The 19,654-nt window shown below is 41.4% G+C and overlaps 1 protein-coding gene across 4 annotated transcripts in view; it reads left to right on the top strand.

The window, feature by feature from the left end:
- The window catches only part of CDKL5 (cyclin dependent kinase like 5), a 130,384-nt gene that overhangs the window by 50,592 nt on the left and 60,138 nt on the right, over window positions 1-19,654 (top strand). For 3 of the 4 annotated variants that reach the window (XM_064152067.1, XM_064152065.1, XM_064152066.1), the window contains 3 exons: window positions 147-192; window positions 5,280-5,416; window positions 10,237-10,357. In XM_064152067.1, coding sequence (XP_064008137.1) covers window positions 147-192; window positions 5,280-5,416; window positions 10,237-10,357 — 304 coding nt within the window. Of the gene's footprint in view, window positions 1-146; window positions 193-5,279; window positions 5,417-9,437; window positions 9,515-10,236; window positions 10,358-19,654 lie in introns of those variants that run through there. The other variant, XM_064152068.1, reaches the window with a different exon arrangement.

Here is a 19,654-nt window from a genome sequence, read left to right as displayed (position 1 = left end):
GCCCAGGCATTTACCAGTTGTTTGAGTAGCTTCCTGTGGCATTGGGAAGTGTCTCTGGATTCCCCCAGCCCTTTGTCTGAAGCCCCCCTAAGGAAGGAGGTGCAGCAGATGTGGCTCATGTCCCTGGCTTTGCTTTTGTGTTGCAGGAGACCCATGAGATCGTGGCCATCAAGAAGTTCAAGGACAGCGAAGGTAAGGCTTTCCCCTGCAGGCTCTTTCCTCTCCACACCTCTGCCCCAGTTAAAATAAGAAGTCTCCTCTATCATGACATGATTGGAACATTAGAATGATTTATTAGCTCCATGAATATTCCAGGCACTTGATCCTTCAGACCTGCCAAGGGGCTGCAGAATGCACTCCAGCTACTTAACTGCCTTTCTTTCCTGGTGCATCCTTAACTGCCTTCCTTTCTTGGTGCATCCATCTTGATGGGGCTGAGAATTTTGGTGCCATGCATGGCAGTAAGATCTACCACTTGGAGGCTCAATGTCATCAGCAAATGGCTTCTAGTGGCTTGCAGAGTCTTAGGCTTTAGCATCCTTCATCCATGGGGGAGGATCTGAATGTTAAGGGGGCTGGAAGGGATGGATGGAGGAGGCTGAGACACCCGAGAAGTTCAGTGGTACAAACAGGAACTCCAAGAGAGCTCTTGGAGGTCCATGACAGGATCTGAGGGAGCAGCTCTGCCCTCCCTGCCAGGCTCCACTGTCTGTGAGAAGCTTACTCCTTTCTCACATCAGTCCTTGTGTCTTCTGCAGTGTTGCTGTGCTGTGGGGAGGGAGCAGAGCAGCTCGAGCAGAGCTGACTGCTGCTGGCAAAGCAGAAGGCATGACCCATGCCAGCTGCCACCAGTGCTTCCCACAGGTATTCCTCACCCAGCAACAGTCACAGCACAGCTCTGCAGAGGTCAGGACTGGCTTTTGACCTCTGCTGGTTGGGGCACAGGGGATGCTTGTCGTAGGCAAACCTAGCAGTGAACCCCAGCAGCGACTGTCTGCCTTGCATGGAGCAGGAGCTGCCCCTGACCCCTGCTGACCTGGCACACACAGAAGGGGAGGCCAAGTATGAAACAGTGAGAGAAGGCATCAGCCTGGGGCACTGCAGCTATGGTATGCCATCTGCCAGGGCTTTAGACACAGCAGTCACTTTGTTCTATTTCTATTCATTTCTGTTTCCATTTCACTGCAATTTTTATCTTCAGTGTATTTTAAACACTTGTGTAACCTCTTTTCCTGTAGCAAACATTTACAGTTGTGGTTACTGAAAGCTGGGCACGAGCAGACAGTGAGCACTTGCAGCCCAGAAGGGCAGTGGCAGCCTGGACTGTGTGGTCTGGTGTAGGTGATCCTGATGCCCTGGCAGGGAGGTTGGACTGGATGATCTTTTGAGGTCCCTTCCAAACCCTAAACTTCTGTGATTCTGTGAAGAGCAGTGTGGCCAGCAGGCTGAGAGAGGAGACTCTGCCACTCTGCTCTGCTGACACCTCACCTGGAGTGCTGCATCCAGCTCTGGAGCCCTCAACACAGCAAGGATATGGTCCTGATAGACTGGGTCCAGAAGAGGGCCTCAAAGATGATGAAGGGGTTGGAGCAGCTCTGCTACAAGGGCAGTCTGAGGGAGTTGGGGGATCCCTGCCCTCTAGCAAGTCAACTGTGCCACACATAGAATCATAGCATCATGGAATCATAGAATCAATGAGGTTGGAAGAGACCTCCAAGATCATCTGGTCCAACCCGTCCCCCAGCCCTATCCAGTCAACGAAACCATGGCACTAAGTGCCCCAGCCAGGCTTTTAGGATCATAGAATCAGGCAGGTTGGAAGAGAGCTCCAAGCTCATCCAGTCCAAGCTATCACCCAGCCCTGGCCAACCAACCAGCCCATGGCACTAAGTGCCTCATCCAGTCACGGCTTGGTGCCACCTGCAGACTTGCTGTGGCTTCACTGACTCCTCTGTGCATCCCAAGAATCAGCTTCCCAGGAGTGGGAAATCCTCTCCTCTTCCACGCCTGCTCCCTGCCTGCTTTTCAGACTTTGCAGCAAGTGGTTTCCAAGTTCCTGGAAAGATGTCAGGAGTCCTTTAGCTGAGTTTTGACTCAGCCCATTTCACATCTGTCTCATTAATCCTGGAGTTCATCAGGAGCCTGAATGTGCTGTGATTGTCTGTGTGGTGCCGGGCTGGCTTGGCGGCGCTTGGCGCTGCCGTCTGCCACGTGCGGGCTCAATGCGCTGGGCAGAGCCTGCTGCGCGCCCGCCCGGGAAGGGAAATTGCTTCCATTGCTCTCAATTAGATCCTCTGCAGTCCAAACATGGGTGATGAGAGGCTTTGGCTTCCCTCTTCCCTCCTGCTAGACTTCAGCCTCCCTGTCGGGTTTTCTTCTCTCTCCTGCTGCCTTGGCACAACCTGGGTCGTGCCCTCTCCTCTGTGAACCTCTTCTTGCGTTTTGCTGGGTGGCAAAGATGGTTTCTCTTAGCTGTTTCTGCTTCCTCTGCCTGACTGTGCTACCTGAGCTGCAAATGGGATTTAGCTTTGAGTTTGTGCAACCCTAAGCCATTTAGAATCATAGAATCACTCAGGGTTGGAAGGGACCACAATGGTCATAGAACCATAGAATCAAGTTCACCCAGTCCAACCTAGCACCCAGCACTATCCAATCATAGAATCCAGCAGGCTGGCAGAGAGCTCCAAGCTCCCCCAGCCCTGCCCAACCAACCAGACCATGGCACTCAGTGCCCCAGCCAGGCTTGGCTGCAACACTTCCAGCCACAGCCACTCCACCACCTCCCTGGGCAGCCCATTCCAGTGCCAATCACTCTCTCTGACAACAACTTCCTAACAACATCCAGCCTAGACCTGCCCTGGCACAGCTTGAGCCTCTGTCCCCTTGTTCTGGTGCTGGCTGCCTGGCAGCAGAGCCCAACCCCACCTGGCTACAGCCTCCCTGCAGGCAGCTGCAGGCAGCAATGAGCTCTGCCCTGAGCCTCCTCTGCTGCAGGCTGCACCCCCCCAGCTCCCTCAGCCTCTCCTCACAGGGCTCTGCTCCAGGCCCCTCCCCAGCTTTGTCTAGTGTGAGGTGTCCCATGGGCAGGAACACCTCTCACTAGGTCAGGCTGTCCACAGCCTCATCCAGCCTTGCCTTAGACACCTTCAGGGATGAGACTTCTACCCTCTTCCCAGGCAACCTGTACCAGGCTCTCACCACCCTCATGGTCACAAGATCACAAATCACAGGATGTCAGAGGTTGGAAGGGACCCAAAAATATCAAGTCCATCCCCCCTGCCAGAGCAGGACCATACAATCTAGCTCAGGTCACAGAGGATCACATCCAGACAGGCCTGGAAAGGCTCCAGAGAAGGAGACTCCACAGCCTCCCTGAGGAGCCTGTGCCAGTTCTCTGGGACCCTTCCAGTCAAGAAGTTCCCCCTCATGGTGAAGAACTTCATCCAGGCTGACTCTCCCCATTTCCAGCTCTGCTCCATCCCCTCCAGTCCTATCACTCCCTGACAGCCTAAAAAGTCCCTCCCCAGCTTTCTTGTAGCCCCCTTCAGATACTGTAAGGCCACAAGAAGGTCACCTGGGAGCCTTCTCCTCTCCAGCCTGAGCAGCTCCAACTCCATCAGTCTCTGCTTATAGAAGAACAGCTCCAGCCCTCTGAGCATCATTGTGGCCCTCCTCTGGACAACATCATCATCATCATCATCATCATCATGTCTCTCTGTTGTGCAGAACAGCTCTAAGAGATTCAGGTCCCTGTTTCTGCATGGGCATGAGAACATTTTGCTGCAGAAGTGTATTTCCTGTAGTGAAGTGAAAGCTGAAAGCTGGCACTGTGTTGGTAACATCCTTGAGAATCAGTCAGTTCAGGTGCCCCTGATGGTGAGAGGGTGCAAAGCTTCCCTAAAGCACTGCTCCCTTCTTCAGCAGTCCCCAGACAGCTAAACTGTCAAAACAGGACCTCACCTGGAGCACTGCATCCAGCTCTGGAGCCCTCAGCACAGCAAGGACATGGACCTGATGGAGCAGGTTCAGAGGAGGGCCACAAAGATGAGCAGGGGCTGGAGCAGCTCTGTTACAAGGACAGGCTGAGGGGGCTGGTGGGGTGCAGCCTACAGAAAAGAAGGCTCCAGGCAGAGCTGAGAGCAGCCTGCCAGGAGCTGCAGGGGCTGCAAGCAGGCTGCAGAGGGACTGCTGGCAAAGGCCTGCAGGGACAGGAGGAGGGCAATGGTTTGAGCTGAGAGCAGAGCAGCCTGAGCTTGGCTGTGAGGAACAAGTTGTGCAGCAGGAGGCTGCTGCCACACTGCAACAGGTTGCCCAGGGAGGGAGCTGAGTGCCCATGGCTGGAGCTGTTCAAGGTGAGGCTGGACAGGGCCCTAGCTGAGGATGTCCCTGCTGAGTGCAGGGGTTGGCCTGGATGCCCTTTGGAGGTCCTACAGATCCTAAACAATGCATCTCAGTATTAAGCCAGGCTGCCCAGGGAGGTGGTCGAGTCCCCATGCTTGGAGATGTTCAAAGTGGGGTTGGAGAAGGCTGTGAGCAACCTGCTCTAGTGGAGGATGTCCCTGCTGAGTGCAGGGGGGATTGGACTGAATGATCTTCAGTGGTCTCTTCCAACCCAGACCACTCTATGATTCTTGACTCTCCAGGATCAGACTGAAGGTTTCACTGTCCTAATTCTTTCTGCTCCCCTGCTCCTCATTGCTCCATTGAAAGCCTTGAGGAGAAACTTCCTGCACTTAATAATTCTCTGCTTAAAAATGATTCTGTTTTTTTGTTTTTGGGGGGGGGAACAAATAAAATGTAATTTAGAATCAAAGCTATTTCCCTGATGTTGCTCAACACATCAGCTTGTGTTGAATCAGCTGGGGGCTGGCTGCCCTTGCCAGTGCTTGTGGGGTGCAAGATGAGTCTGTGCAGCCTGCACACACCACTTTTTTTTGCAAGCAAATCCTAATGGAAAAGAGACAAAATGCAAATGATTTGTTTCTTAGGACTTTTTCTGCCACTGAGAACCTGGACAGTGGTGATAGGAAGTCTGTGATGGTTGCAGGGTGGTAGCAGAGTCACCACTTCCCCCTCCCCACCCTGCTCAAGCATCCAGGCAGCAGAGAGAGACCACCCTGGCACACAAACCTTTTGCTCTGCAGTGCCTAGAATGAGACAATTTAACCAGAGGATGAAAAGAATGATTTGGAGCACTTATTCCTTGGGAGGGGGTGGGGGTGGTGTCTGGTTTGCATTTGTAGTAAGTTTTACTCTGTCACTTTTGCTTTGCACTCTAGAAAATGAAGAAGTCAAAGAAACCACTCTACGAGAGCTCAAAATGCTTCGCACTTTGAAGCAGGAGAACATAGTGGAGCTGAAGGAAGCCTTCAGAAGAAGAGGGAAGTTATACTTAGTGTTTGAATATGTGGAAAAAGTGAGTTGAGTTCCTGTTATATTTTTGGCAGAGTTAAATCATCACTTGTTGGAAGAGTCTGTAAAGCTGCTTTTACTGTTAAAAAAATGAAGGTGCTACAATCTACAGAGAGGAACAGCAGGAACCTGAGTGCAGTTTGAGTTCTGAGCAGATCCTTACTGTGGAGAGCAGCAGGAACCTTTATGATCTTCTTGCTTCAGGTGTTGGTAGTTTCAAAAACCCTGAAGTTCTTCCATACTTCTTCCTCGTGGAGAAAGGTCCTGGGGCTTCTGGAGGGCAGAATGCCTAGGAGCCAGCAATGGGCCCTGCTGGCCAAGAAGGCCAAGGGCAGCCTGGGCTGGCTTAGAAGGGCTGTGGTTAGTAGGTGCAGAGAGGTTCTCCTGCCCTCTGCTCTGCCCTGCTGAGGCCACAGCTGCAATCTTGTGCCCAGCTCTGGGCCCCTCAGGCCAAGAAGGACCTCAAGGAACAGCTTGAGAGAGCCCAGCCCAGAGGCAGAGAGCCCTGCAGGCAGGGAACATCTCCTGTGGGGCCAGGCTGAGGCAGCTGGGGCTGGCAGCTGGCAGCAGAGCAGCCTGAGGGCTGCCCTCAGTGCTGTGCCCAAGCTGTGCAGGGCAGTGTGGGCAGGACGCAGGCAGGCTCTGCTCAGGGCTGGCCCAGGGCAGCACAAGGGGCACTGGGGGCAAGCTGGGGCAGAGGAGGTGGCAGGGCAAGAGGAGGGGAAGCTTTTTGGCTGTGAGGGTGGCAGAGGCCTGGAGCAGGCTGCCCAGAGAGGCTGTGGAGTCTCCTTCTCTGCAGCCACTGCAACCCCCCTGGCTGTGCTGTGTGTGCCCTGCCCTGGCTGCTGCTGCTCTGGCAGGGCTTGGGCTGGCTGCTCTCTGGAGGTCCCTTCCAGCCTCTGCCATTCTGTGACACAGAAAAAAATCATGTCCCAGGGATGCAGAGTGGAATACATAACCATGAGGAGAAGCACATCCATCCCTGCTGCAAAGACTGGTTTCATGCTGTGGTGACTCATGAGGTAGTCAAGGTCAGAGACTTTGTGACCTTGAAATCTGTTGCAGCTTTCTCCACCCATCCCTGTTAAAAATAGGAGTTGTTTGTGTCTGTCTGTAACAAGGCCACTATCAATAGTTGCTTAGAGGGATTTGGCAAAGATCAGTGTCATTAGCTCCAACCCTGACCTCATTTGAAACCACTCCAGTGTTTCCTTAGATTACCTTACTGCTGCCAAGCATCCTGGGCTGTTTCCAGGGGGAAACCTGGAGCAGATTAGTCTCACTTTATTGGTGGTGCAGGTAGGAGCCTTCCCTCTGAATTCAGCTACACACAGTGACAAACTGAAGACAAGCTGAGAGAGAAGTATCTCTGGAGCTTTCAGGAGAGATTGTTCCCTTGGCTTAACTTTTAATGTGCTGCCAGTGTGATGCTGAGTGTAGCTGAGGGCCACATGTCTTGAGTCAGTTCTCTCTTGGGTATAGATTCCTCACCCTAAATCATAGAATCACAGAATGCTTTGGGTTGAAGGGACCTGCAAAGCTCATCCAGTGCAGCCACCTGCACTCAGCAGGGACATCCTCCACTAGAGCAGGTAGCTCACAGCCTTGCCCAGCCTGACTTGAATGTGTCCAGAGATAGAGCCTCAGCTCCCGCCCTGGGCAGCCTGTTCCAGTGTTCCAGCACTCTCGTGGTGCAGAATCACAGAATCATGGACTCAAGCAGACTGACAGAGAGCTCACAGCTTCCCCAGCCCAACCTAGCCCCCAGCCCTGCCCAACCAACCAGACCATGGCACTCAGTGCCCCAGCCAGGCTTGGCTGCAACACCTCCAGCCACGGCCACTCCACCACCTCCCTGGGCAGCCCATTCCAGTGCCAATCACTCTCTCTGCCAACAACTTCCTAACAACATCCAGCCTAGACCTGCCCTGGCACAGCTTGAGCCTCTGTCCCCTTCTTCTGCTGCTGGCTGCCTGGCAGCAGAGCCCAACCCCACCTGGCTACAGCCTCCCTGCAGGCAGCTGCAGGCAGCAATGAGCTCTGCCCTGAGCCTCCTCTGCTGCAGGCTGCACCCCCCCAGCTCCCTCAGCCTCTCCTCACAGGGCTGTGCTCCAGGCCCCTCCCCAGCCTTGCTGCCCTGCTCCAAACACCTTCCAGCACCTCAGCATCTCTCTGCAATGCAGGAGCCCAGAGCTGGACACAGCACTCCAGGGGTGGCCTGAGCAGTGCTGAGCACAGGGGTGGGCACAAGAACCTCCCTTGTCCTGCTGCCCACACTGCTCCTGAGCCAGCCCAGGATGCCACTGGCTCTGCTGCCCACCTGGGCACGCTGCTGGCCTGACCAGTGCTGAGTACAGGGGCAGAACTCATTCCTGACATCCAATCTCAACCTGCATTTCTCTCAACTCAAACCATTTTTCCTCATCCTACCCCTGCAGTTAAAGGTAAAAGAAGTTAAATACAACACAGTACAGTAAGTACTTTTTCTCCTGGACTGCTGCTGAACACCTTGTGTCCTTTAGGGCACCTTAGCTCTCAAATCCAGATTAGTTAAGTTCACATGTAGCCTAATCTCCTTTACTCATCATCCCTTTAGTTAATGTCTTCATCTAGGATTAAGTGTGGCTGTGTTGATGCTGCTATTTTGGTTCATCTTTGTAACACTGACTTCTTGCCTTACTTCTCCAGATCCACTGCTTGGGTGTGGGCAAGAGTCTAACTGAAGTCAGTGTGACTCCTTCACAGAACATCCCTCTGCTCAGGGCTGGAGTGTGTTTCTGAGGCAGCTGGCACTCTTAGGTCTGATTTGAGAACTCAGAACGTTCAGAGAATGGTTTAGGTTGGAAGGGAGCTCAGAGCTCAGCTGCTGCAACCTCCCCACCATGCCCAGGGACACCTCTCAGCCACACTCAGCTGCTCAGGGCCTCAGCCAGCCTGGCCCAGAACACCCCCAGCAAGGAGGCAGCCACAGCCTCCCTGGGCAGCCTGGGCCAGGCTCTCAGCACCCTCACACTCAACAGCTTCTCCCTCAGCTCCACTCTCCCCCTGCTCTGTCTCAGCTCCAAACCATTGCCCTTGGCCTGCCTGCAGCTCTCCTCAGCACAAGTCCCTCTGCAGCCTTCCTGCAGGCTGCCTTCAGCTCTTGGCAGCAGCTCTGAGCTGCCCCTGGAGCCTTCTGCTCTGCAGGCTGCACCCCCCCAGCTCCCTCAGCCTGTGCTCACAGCAGAGCTGCTCCAGCCCTGGCAGCATCTTTGTGGCCTCCTCTGGCCTCTCTGCAAGTGTTCTGTTTCCAAATACTATCAAAGTTTCCATTTGATTTCTCTCATGTTTGTGTTGATTAAAATATCTCCCAAGAGGCAATCTCAGCACTTGTGTTACACAGCTAAAGACAAATGTTTGTCTAATGACACAAGTCATTTTAAGTGAAAACTCTACAGATGCTTGAATCCTTAACTAAATGAGTTGTCTTAAGACTTTTTTCCCCTCTTCAAGTGGGTTGCTGCTGCTGCCCATTTCTTTCATTCAGGATTCAAAGTGCAAGCTCCATTGTACTTCTAATGACAGGAGAGTGGAGGCATTGGCTAAGAGAACAGGAATCCAAATGTCCCTTTCCAAAGAGGAAATGTGCCAGAGCAAACCATCTATTTATTTTCTCCCCTAGGTGTATGATTCAAACTCATATGGTCAGAGTTACTGTACTAAGATCAGTTTAGATCCCCCCAGGTTAGTATTTATGTCCCTCTGAGGCATTTTTATGCCTGTGGCAGCAGCTGCACGGACAGGTTGGTGTTGCTTTAACAGACAGCCATGGGTTGTGGTGAGCCAAAGCAGCAGAGTGAGCTGAATGGGGAAGAAAATGTTGTATTGAAGCACAAATTGGTCTGCTCCCCACACTACAGCCACATTGCTGCCCTCTTTGTGGTGGAACGGCTCTTTGGAACTCAGCTGGAGGGGATGGCCCCAGGTGATCCTCATGAGGTTTAATGAGACCAAGCTGCAGGGTGCTGCAGCTGGGTTGGAACAATCCTCATGATCAATACAGGCTGGGGTGAGGAGGTGATGAAGAACAGCCCTGAGGAAGAGGAGGTTGGGGTGCTGATGGGTGAGAAGCTGGACAGGAGCCAGCCATGGGCACTGCCAGCCCAGAAGGCCAAGGGCAGCCTGGGCTGCACCCAAAGCAGGGTGGGCAGAGATGGGGAGAGGAGATCTGCCCCTCTGCTCAGCCCTCACCTGCAGAGCTCAGAGCAGCCTGCCAGGAGCTGCAGGGGCTGCAAGCAGGCTGCAGAGGGACTGCTGGCAAAGGCCTGCAGGGACAGGAGGAGGGCAATGGTTTGAGCTGAGAGCAGAGCAGCCTGAGCTTGGCTGTGAGGAACAAGTTGTGCAGCAGGAGGCTGCTGCCACACTGCAACAGGTTGCCCAGGGAGGGAGCTGAGTGCCCATGGCTGGAGCTGTTGGAGGTGAGGCTGGGCAGGGCTGTGAGCAGCCTGCTCTGGTGGAGGATGCAGGGGGTTTGCCTGGATGCCCTTTGGTGGCCCCTTCCAACCCAACCCATTCTGTGATTCATTCTAACTGTTAGGATGAGTGGTTTGGTAACAATCTTTGAAGGACTTACAGTGTGTTTCTGGTTCACAATCAAGGATTATTTTCTCCACAAGTGCTTTCTGTAGAGAAGGCAATCAGCTGGTAGTATCCTTATGGTTAAAACACATTCCTTGGATGCTAAGCTACTGAGTGGCCTAAATAGGTTGTTTGAGAGTGCTGAAAGCATTTTGTCTTCTAGAAACTTGAGCATGCCTCTTAAATATGCTGGCTTTCACCTTCTAGAACATGCTTGAACTGCTAGAAGAAATGCCAAATGGAGTTCCACCAGAAAAAGTGAAGAGCTACATCTACCAGCTCATTAAAGCAATCCACTGGTGCCATAAGAATGACATCGTTCACAGAGGTGAGAACCAGCCCCGGGTAGGACTTTGCTCTCTGAGGGAAGATGATGTAGTGATTTGCACTCAAAATAAATGATAGAAATTGCTTTGTATCCACAGGCAGGCAAAAAGCAGTCAGCCTGGCAGGGTTTAGAGCCTGCTGCATGGCTTCATTTAACCTGAATTCATCTGCAGGTGGAGCTTGCTGGCGTTGGGCTGGGAGGGGAAGGAGCTGTAGTGCAGGGTTTCAACGTTCCTTGGAAGTCACTCAGCTCACTCCTGAGTCTTGTAGTAGACTGTTAGAAGTCCTTCTCCAGGCAGATTCTCCCAGCTCCAGTGGATTCAGCTCTGCTGCTTCCCTAAGCTCCCAGCTCTCGAGGTGCACACCTTGGTGTGTGGCTGGAGCTGCTTTGGTGGGCTTCAGCCTCCTTTGATCAAACTGGATTCTGCTTCCAGGCTCCCATGAGAGTGATGCTTCTAATCTCCCCTTCCCAGCAAACTGCAGTTCTCACACAGGATCAGGCAGAGGTTTACAGCTTCATACTTTCTGCAGCAAGATATTCAGTCTGCTGTGAGATGGATTGGTAATAGATTGGATCTGTCAAGAGACTGATAGATTTGGGTGTTCATAGGTTTGGATTTGAATGTATTGAATACAGAAAAATGCTACATCTCTATCAATGTATTGATAGATTTGGGTGTTTATAGACCTGGATTTGAATATATTGAATATAGAAAAATGCTACATCTTTATCAACGTATTGATAGATTTGGGTGTTTATAGGTTTGGATTTGAATATATTGAATATAGAAAAATGCTACATCTTTATCAATGTATTGATAGATTTGGGTGTTTATAGGTTTGGATTTGAATATATTGAATATAGAAAGATGCTACATCTCTATCAATGTATTGATAGATTTCAGTATTTATAGGTTTGGATTTGAATATATTGAATGTAGAAAGATGCTACATCTCTATCAATGTATTGATAGATTTGGGTATTTATAGACCTGGATTTGAATATATTGAATATAGAAAAATGCTACATCTTTATCAATGTATTGATAGATTTGAGTGTTTATAGGTTTGGATTTGAATATATTGAATATAGAAAAATGCTACATCTCTATCAATGTATTGATAGATTTGAGTGTTTATAGGTTTGGATTTGAATATATTGAATATAGAAAAATGCTACATCTCTATCAATGTATTGATAGATTTGAGTGTTTATAGGTTTGGATTTGAATATATTGAATATAGAAAAATGCTACATCTCTATCAATGTATTGATAGATTTGGGTATTTATAGACCTGGATTTGAATATATTGAATATAGAAAAATGCTACATCTCTATCAATGTATTGATAGATTTGGGTGTTTATAGACCTGGATTTGAATATATTGAATATAGAAAAATGCTACATCTCTATCAATGTATTGATAGATTTCAGTATTTATAGGTTTGGATTTGAATATAATGAATATAGAAAGATGCTACATCTCTATCAATGTATTGATAGATTTCAGTATTTATAGGTTTGGATTTGAATATATTGAATATAGAAAAATGCTACATCTCTATCAATGTATTGATAGATTTGGGTGTTTATAGACCTGGATTTGAATATATTGAATACAGATAAATGCTAAATTTCTAGCAATATATTGATATATTTGGATGTTTATCTACATTTGGACATTTTTATGTATCAATAGGTTCAAGCTGTGTCAATAGATTCAATAGATGTGGATATTTAGTTGTGTTTGGACATCTTTATATATCCACAGGTTCAATCTATATCAATATATTGATTTATTTGGATGTTTATTTATATTTGACCATTTTTACTATATCAGTAGGTTCTATGCCAATAGATTCAATACATTGGGATACTTATATCTGAATATCTTTATATATCAATGAATTCTATGTCAATAGATTGAATAGATTGGGATACTTATTTATATCTGAACATCTTTATATATCAATAGATTCAATCTGTATCAATAGATTTGGGTATTTATTTGTATTTGAACATCTTTATATATCCACAGGCTCAATCTATAGCAATACATTGATATATTTGGATGTTTCTTTATATTTGACCATTTTTTTCTATATCAATAGGTTCTGTGTCAAAGGATTGGGATACTTATTTATATCTGAACATCTTTATGTATCAATAAATCCTATGTCAATAGATTTGATTGATTGGGATACTTATATCTGAACATCTTTATATATTAATAGATTCAATCTGTATCAATAGACTTGGGGATTTATTTGTATTTGAACATCTTTATATATCCACAGGCTCAGTCTGTATCAATATATTGATCTATTTGGATGTTTACTTATATTTGTCCTTTCTTTCTATATCAGTAGGTTCTATGGCAATAGATTCAATGCATTGGGATACTTATATCTGAATATATATCAATAGGTTCTATGGCAATAGATTCAATACATTGGGATACTTATATCTGAATATCTTTATATATCAATAGGTTCTATGGCAATAGATTCAATACATTGGGAGACTTATTTATATCTGAACATCTTTATATATCAGTGGTTCTATGTCAATAGATTCAATAGATTTGGATACTTATATCTGAGTATCTTTATATATCAATAGGTTCTATGTCAATAGATTCAATACATTGGGATACTTATTTATATCTGAACATCTTTATACATCAATAAATTCAATACATTGGGATACTTACATCTGAACATCTTTATATATCAATAGATTGTATCAATAGATGTGGATATTCGTTTGTATTTGAACATCTTTATATATCCATAGACTTAATCTGTATCAATATATTGATATATTTGGATGTTTATCTATATCTGAACATTTTTGTCTATCAATAGGCTCAATCTGCATCAATAGATGCAACAGATTTGAATGTTTGTTCATATCTGATCATCTTTATATAGCAGTAGATTCAATCTGTATCAATAGATGTGGATATTCATTTGTATTTGAACATCTTTATATATCCATAGACTTAATCTGTATCAATATATTGATATATTTGGATGTTTATCTATATCTGAACATCTTTGTCTATCAATAGGCTCAATCTGCATCAATAGATGCAACAGATTTGAATGTTTGTTCATATCTGATCATCTTTATATAGCAGTAGATTCAATCTGTATCAATAGATGTGGATATTCATTTGTATTTGAACATCTTTATATATCCATAGACTTAATCTGTATCAATATATTGATATATTTGGATGTTTATCTATATCTGAACATCTTTGTCTATCAATAGGCTCAATCTGTGTCAATAGATGCAATAGATGTGGATGTTTATTTATATCTGATCATCTTTATATATCAGTAGATTCAATCTGTAGCAATAGATGTGGATATTTATTTGTATGTGAACATTTATATCAATAGAATCAATAGATTTGAATATTTATTGATATTTTAACATCTTTATCCATAGATTCAGTCTATATCAATAGATTGAGTAGATTTGGATGTTTATTTGAACACTTTTATATATTGATATGTAGCTATTTATTTTATCTATGCATTCATTCATTTCTATTCTCTATATAGCAATATATTGACATATACATATTTGTATATGTCTATTTGAGCATCATTATATAGCAATATATTTCTATTAGTAATTTGTATTCAATCTCTATCAATATGATCAATATAGTTATATATTTACTTATCTATATTTGAACATTTTAATGTATCAATATATAGCAATGTATTTTCATATATTCAGTCTATAGCAATAGATTCGTATATATGGAGATGTGTATCTTTATATATTGACATTTTTATGTGCCAATACATTCAATACATATTTAAATACCCAACGTATAGCAATCTATAGATGTACTTGGATATTTCTGTGTTTATAGGTTAACATTTTAATACATTCAATGTATATTAACATATCCAATCTCTAGCAATCTATATCAATATATTGGTATATTTAGATATTTCTATCTTTATAGGTTTTTTTACATGTCAGTATATTCAATATATATTAACATATCCAATCTCTATCAATCTCTATCAATATATTGATGTATTAGGATATTTCTGTGTTTATAGGCTAACATTTTTACATGCCAATACATTCAATACATATTAACATATCCAATCTCTATCAATCTCTATCAATATATTGATGTATTGGGATATTTCTGTGATTATAGGTTAACATTTTTACATGCCAATATATTCAATGTATATTAACATATCCAATCTCTAGAAATCTATATCAATATATTGGTATATTTAGATATTTCTATGTTTATAGGTTAACATTTTTACATGCCAATACATTCAATACATATTAACATATCCAATCTCTATCAATATATTGATGTATTTGGATATTTCTATGTTTATAGGTTAACATTTTTACATGCCAATATATATTAACATATCCAATCTCTATGAATCTATATCAATATATTGATGTATTTGGATATTTCTGTGATTATAGGTTAACATTTTTACATGCCAATATATTCAATATATATTAACATATCCAATCTCTATCAATCTCTATCAATATATTAATGTATTGGGATATTTCTGTGTTTATAGGCTAACATTTTTACATGCCAATATATTCAATGTATATTAACATATCCAATCTCTATCAATCTCTATCAGTATATTGATGTATTTGGATATTTCTGTGATTATAGGTTAACATTTTTACATGCCAATATATTCAATGTATATTAACATAGCCAATCTCTATCAATCTCTATCAATATATTGATGTATTGGGATATTTCTGTGATTATAGGTTAACATTTTTATACATTCAATGTATATTAACATATCCAATCTCTAGCAATCTATATCAATATATTGGTATATTTAGATATTTCTATGTTTATAGGTTTTTTTACATGTCAATATATTCAATATATATTAACATATCCAATCTCTAGCAATCTCTATCAATATATTGATGTATTTGGATATTTCTGTGATTATAGGTTAACATTTTTACATGCCAATATATTCAATATATATTAACATATCCAATCTCTAGCAATCTATAGATGTATTATGATATTTCTGTGTTTATAAGCTAACATTTTTACATGCCAATACATTCAATACATATTAACATATCCAATCTCTATCAATCTCTATCAATATATAGGTATATTTAGATATTTCTATGTTTATAGTTTAACATTATTGCATGCCAATTTATTCAATATATATTAACTTATCCAATCTCTATCAATATGTTGATGTATTTGGATATTTCTGTGATTATAGGTTAACATTTTTGCATGCCAATACATCCAATATATATTTGAGTATCCAATCTATATCAATATATTGAGATCTATCAATATTTTAATATACCAATCTATGCAATGATTAATATATCCAATCTATATCAATTAATATCAATATATTGATATATTTAGATGTTTAAGTATTTGTACATTAATGCTGTTATGCACCAATATATTCAGTTATATATTTATATATCCAATCTGCATCAATATATTGATATATATCAATATTTTATGCACCAATATATTCAATTATATATTAATATATCCAATCTATATCAATATATTGATGTATTGAGATGTTCCTGTGTTTGTAGTTTAATATTTTTACATGCCAATACCTTCAATATATATTAATATATTTGCAATTTATGTCAATATATTGATGTATTTAGATGTTTCTATATGTGTAGTTTAATATTTTTAGATGCCAATACATTCAATATATATTAATATATATGAAATCTATGTCAATGTATTGATGTATTTGGATGTTCCAGTATTAATATATTGTTATGCATTAATATATATTCAGTTTTATATCTCAAATATATATCAATATATTGATATATTTGGATAGTTATGTATTTGTATATTAATGTTGTTATGCACCAATATAGTCAATTATACATTTATATATCCAATCTACATCAATATAATGATATATATCAATATTTTTATGTACCAATATATTCAATTATCTATTAATATATCCAATCTATATCAATATATTGATATGTTTAGATGTTTCTACATTTGTAATTTAATATTTTTAGATGCCAATACATTCAATATATATAATATATCCAATCTATATTGATGCATTGATATATTTGGATGTTTCATTATTAATATATTATTATTGTTGTGGATCAATATATTCAATTATATATTAATATATCCAATCTATATCAATATATTGATATTTTTGGATGTTTCAGTATTAATATATTAATATTACTGTGCAACAATATATTCAATTATATATTAATATATCCAATCTGTATCAATATATTGATATGTTTGGATGTTTCAGTATTAATATATTAATATTGCTGTGCACCAATATATTCAATTATATATTAATATATCCAATCTGTATCAATATATTGATATGTTTGGATGTTTCAGTATTAATATATTAATATTGCTGTGCACCAATATATTCAATTATATATTAATATATCCAATCTGTATCAATATATTTATATTTTTTGATGTTTCAGTATTAATATATTAATATTGCTGTGCACCAATATATTCAATTATATATTAATATATCCAATCTGTATCAATATATTTATATTTTTTGATGTTTCAGTATTAATATATTAATATTGCTGTGCACCAATATATTCAATTATATATTAATATATCCAATCTGTATCAATATATTTATATTTTTTGATGTTTCAGTATTAATATATTAATATTGCTGTGCACCAATATATTCAATTATATATTAATATATCCAATCTATATCAAGATATTGATGAATTTGGATGTTTCAATATTAGTATATTAATATTGTTATGCACCAATATATTCATTATATATTTATATATCCAATCTCTATCAAGATATTGATAGATTTGGATGTTTCAATATTAGTATATTAATATTGTTATGCACCAATATATTCATTATATATTTATATATCCAATCTCTATCAAGATATTGATAGATTTGGATGTTTCAATATTAGTATATTAATATTGTTATGCACCAATATATTCATTATATATTTATATATCCAATCTATATCAATATATTTATATTTTTGGATGTTTCAGTATTAATATATTAATATTGCTGTGCACCAATATATTCATTATATATTTATATATCCAATCTCTATCAAGATATTGACATATTTGGAGATTGAATTATCTGTATATTAATATTGTTATGCACCAATATATTCATTATATATTTATATATCCAATCTCTATCAAGATATTGACATATTTGTAGATTTATTTATCTGTATATTAATATTGTTATGCACCAATATATTCAAGTATATATTTGTGCAATCTATATCAATATCTTGATATATTTGGATATTTAAGTATTTGTATATTAATGTTTTTATCCAATTATAGATCAATATATCTAATCTATGTCAATGAATATCAATATATTGATGTGTTTGGCTATTTCTGTAGCTATAGTTCCATATTTTTAGATGCTAGTACATTCAGTATATATTGATATATATCAAATCTGTATCAATATCTTGATATATTTGGATATTTAAGCATTTGTATATGCATATATTTATAGTTTAACAGTTTCAGTCTATTTTCAATCTATATTAATATCTATTAATGTATTCAATATATGTTGAGAGATATCTATCAATCCATATTGGCATACAAATATATATTGATGTATTTGTATACTGCCTTTTGTATTTTAACATTTGTCTATATCAATACATTCAATATGGATTGAGATAATCTTGCAGCAATATCTATTAATATATTTGTGTATTAATACATTTGTATATTTGTGTATTTATATTGTAACTCTTTTCTCTACATCAATCAATCAATCTACAGGGAGGTATTGAATCTCTATCACTATATTGATCTGTTTGGATATTTATGGGTTTATAGTTTAACAGTTTTAGATGCCAATAGATTCAATCTGCATTAATATCTGTATTAATAATAAGACCAAGGGCAAGGTCCTGCAGCTGGGTGGAGGCAATGCCAAGCACCAATGCAGGCTGGGCAGTGCCAGGCTGGAGAGCAGCCCTGAGGAGAGGGACTTGGGGGTGCTGCTGGAGGAGAAGCTGAGCAGGAGCCAGCAGTGTGCACTTGCAGCCCAGAAAGCCAAGCAGAGCCTGGGCTGCAGCAGCAGCAGTGTGGCCAGCAGGGCCAGGGAGGGGATTCTGCCCCTCTGCTGTGCTCTGCTGAGACCCCACCTGGAGTCCTGCATCCAGCTCTGGAGCCCCTGGGCCAAGAGGGCTGTGGAGATGCTGGAGAGTGTCCAGAGCAGGGCCAGGAGGATGCTGAGAGGCTGCAGCAGCTCTGCTGTGAGCACAGCCTGAAAGAGTTGGGGCTGTGCAGGCTGGAGCAGAGGAGGCTCCCAGGGGACCTTCTTGTGGCCTTCCAGCATCTGAAAGGGGCTCCAGAAAAGCTGAGGAGGGACTTTTGAGGCTGTGAGGGAGTGGCAGGAGTGGGGGGAATGGAGCAAAGGTGGAGGTGGGGAGAGTGAGGCTGGAGGTGAGGAGGAAGTTGTTGAGCAGGAGAGTGGTGAGAGCCTGGCAGGGGTTGCCCAGGGAGGTGGTTGAGGCCCCATGGCTGGAGGTGTTTGAGGCCAGGCTGGCTGAGGCTGTGTGCAGCCTGCTCTAGGGTAGGGTGTCCCTGGGCATGGCAGGGGGTTGGCACTGCCTGCTCCTTGTGCTTCCTTCCAGCCCTGACTGGTTCTATGATTCTATGAATATCTATGAATATATTCAATCTATAGCAATATCTTGATGTATCTGTGCCCTTCCTTTCACGTTTTGACATGTTTATATGCCAATATATTCCATCTGTGTTGAGATAATCCATCTATATCAATAGATATGAATGAATTGGTATATTGGTGGTATATTTATGTGGTATATGTATGGTAGATTACTTTGTAATGTCTATATTTTGATGGCAATCTAGATTGTGGTATATTTATATTCTAAGTTTTTTCTATATCAATACATTCAATCTATATTAATATATTCAATCTCTATCACTATATTGATCTGTGAGGAGATTTATATATTTATATATTTATATATTTATATATTTATGTATTTATATATAGATAGATTTATATATTTATAGATTTATATTTTAACAGTTTTACATGCCATTATATTCAATCTATATTAATATATATTAATATATCCAATCTATGTTAATCTTTATTAATATATTCAATCTATATTAATGTCTATGAAGATGTTAAGTCTATATCAATGTCTTGATGTATTTG

This window comes from Pogoniulus pusillus, chromosome 12 (assembly GCF_015220805.1).
Source record: "Pogoniulus pusillus isolate bPogPus1 chromosome 12, bPogPus1.pri, whole genome shotgun sequence".
Lineage (NCBI taxonomy): Eukaryota > Metazoa > Chordata > Aves > Piciformes > Lybiidae > Pogoniulus > Pogoniulus pusillus.
Note: the sequence above shows the minus strand (reverse complement) of the source record. Positions and strands in the feature narration are given on the sequence as shown.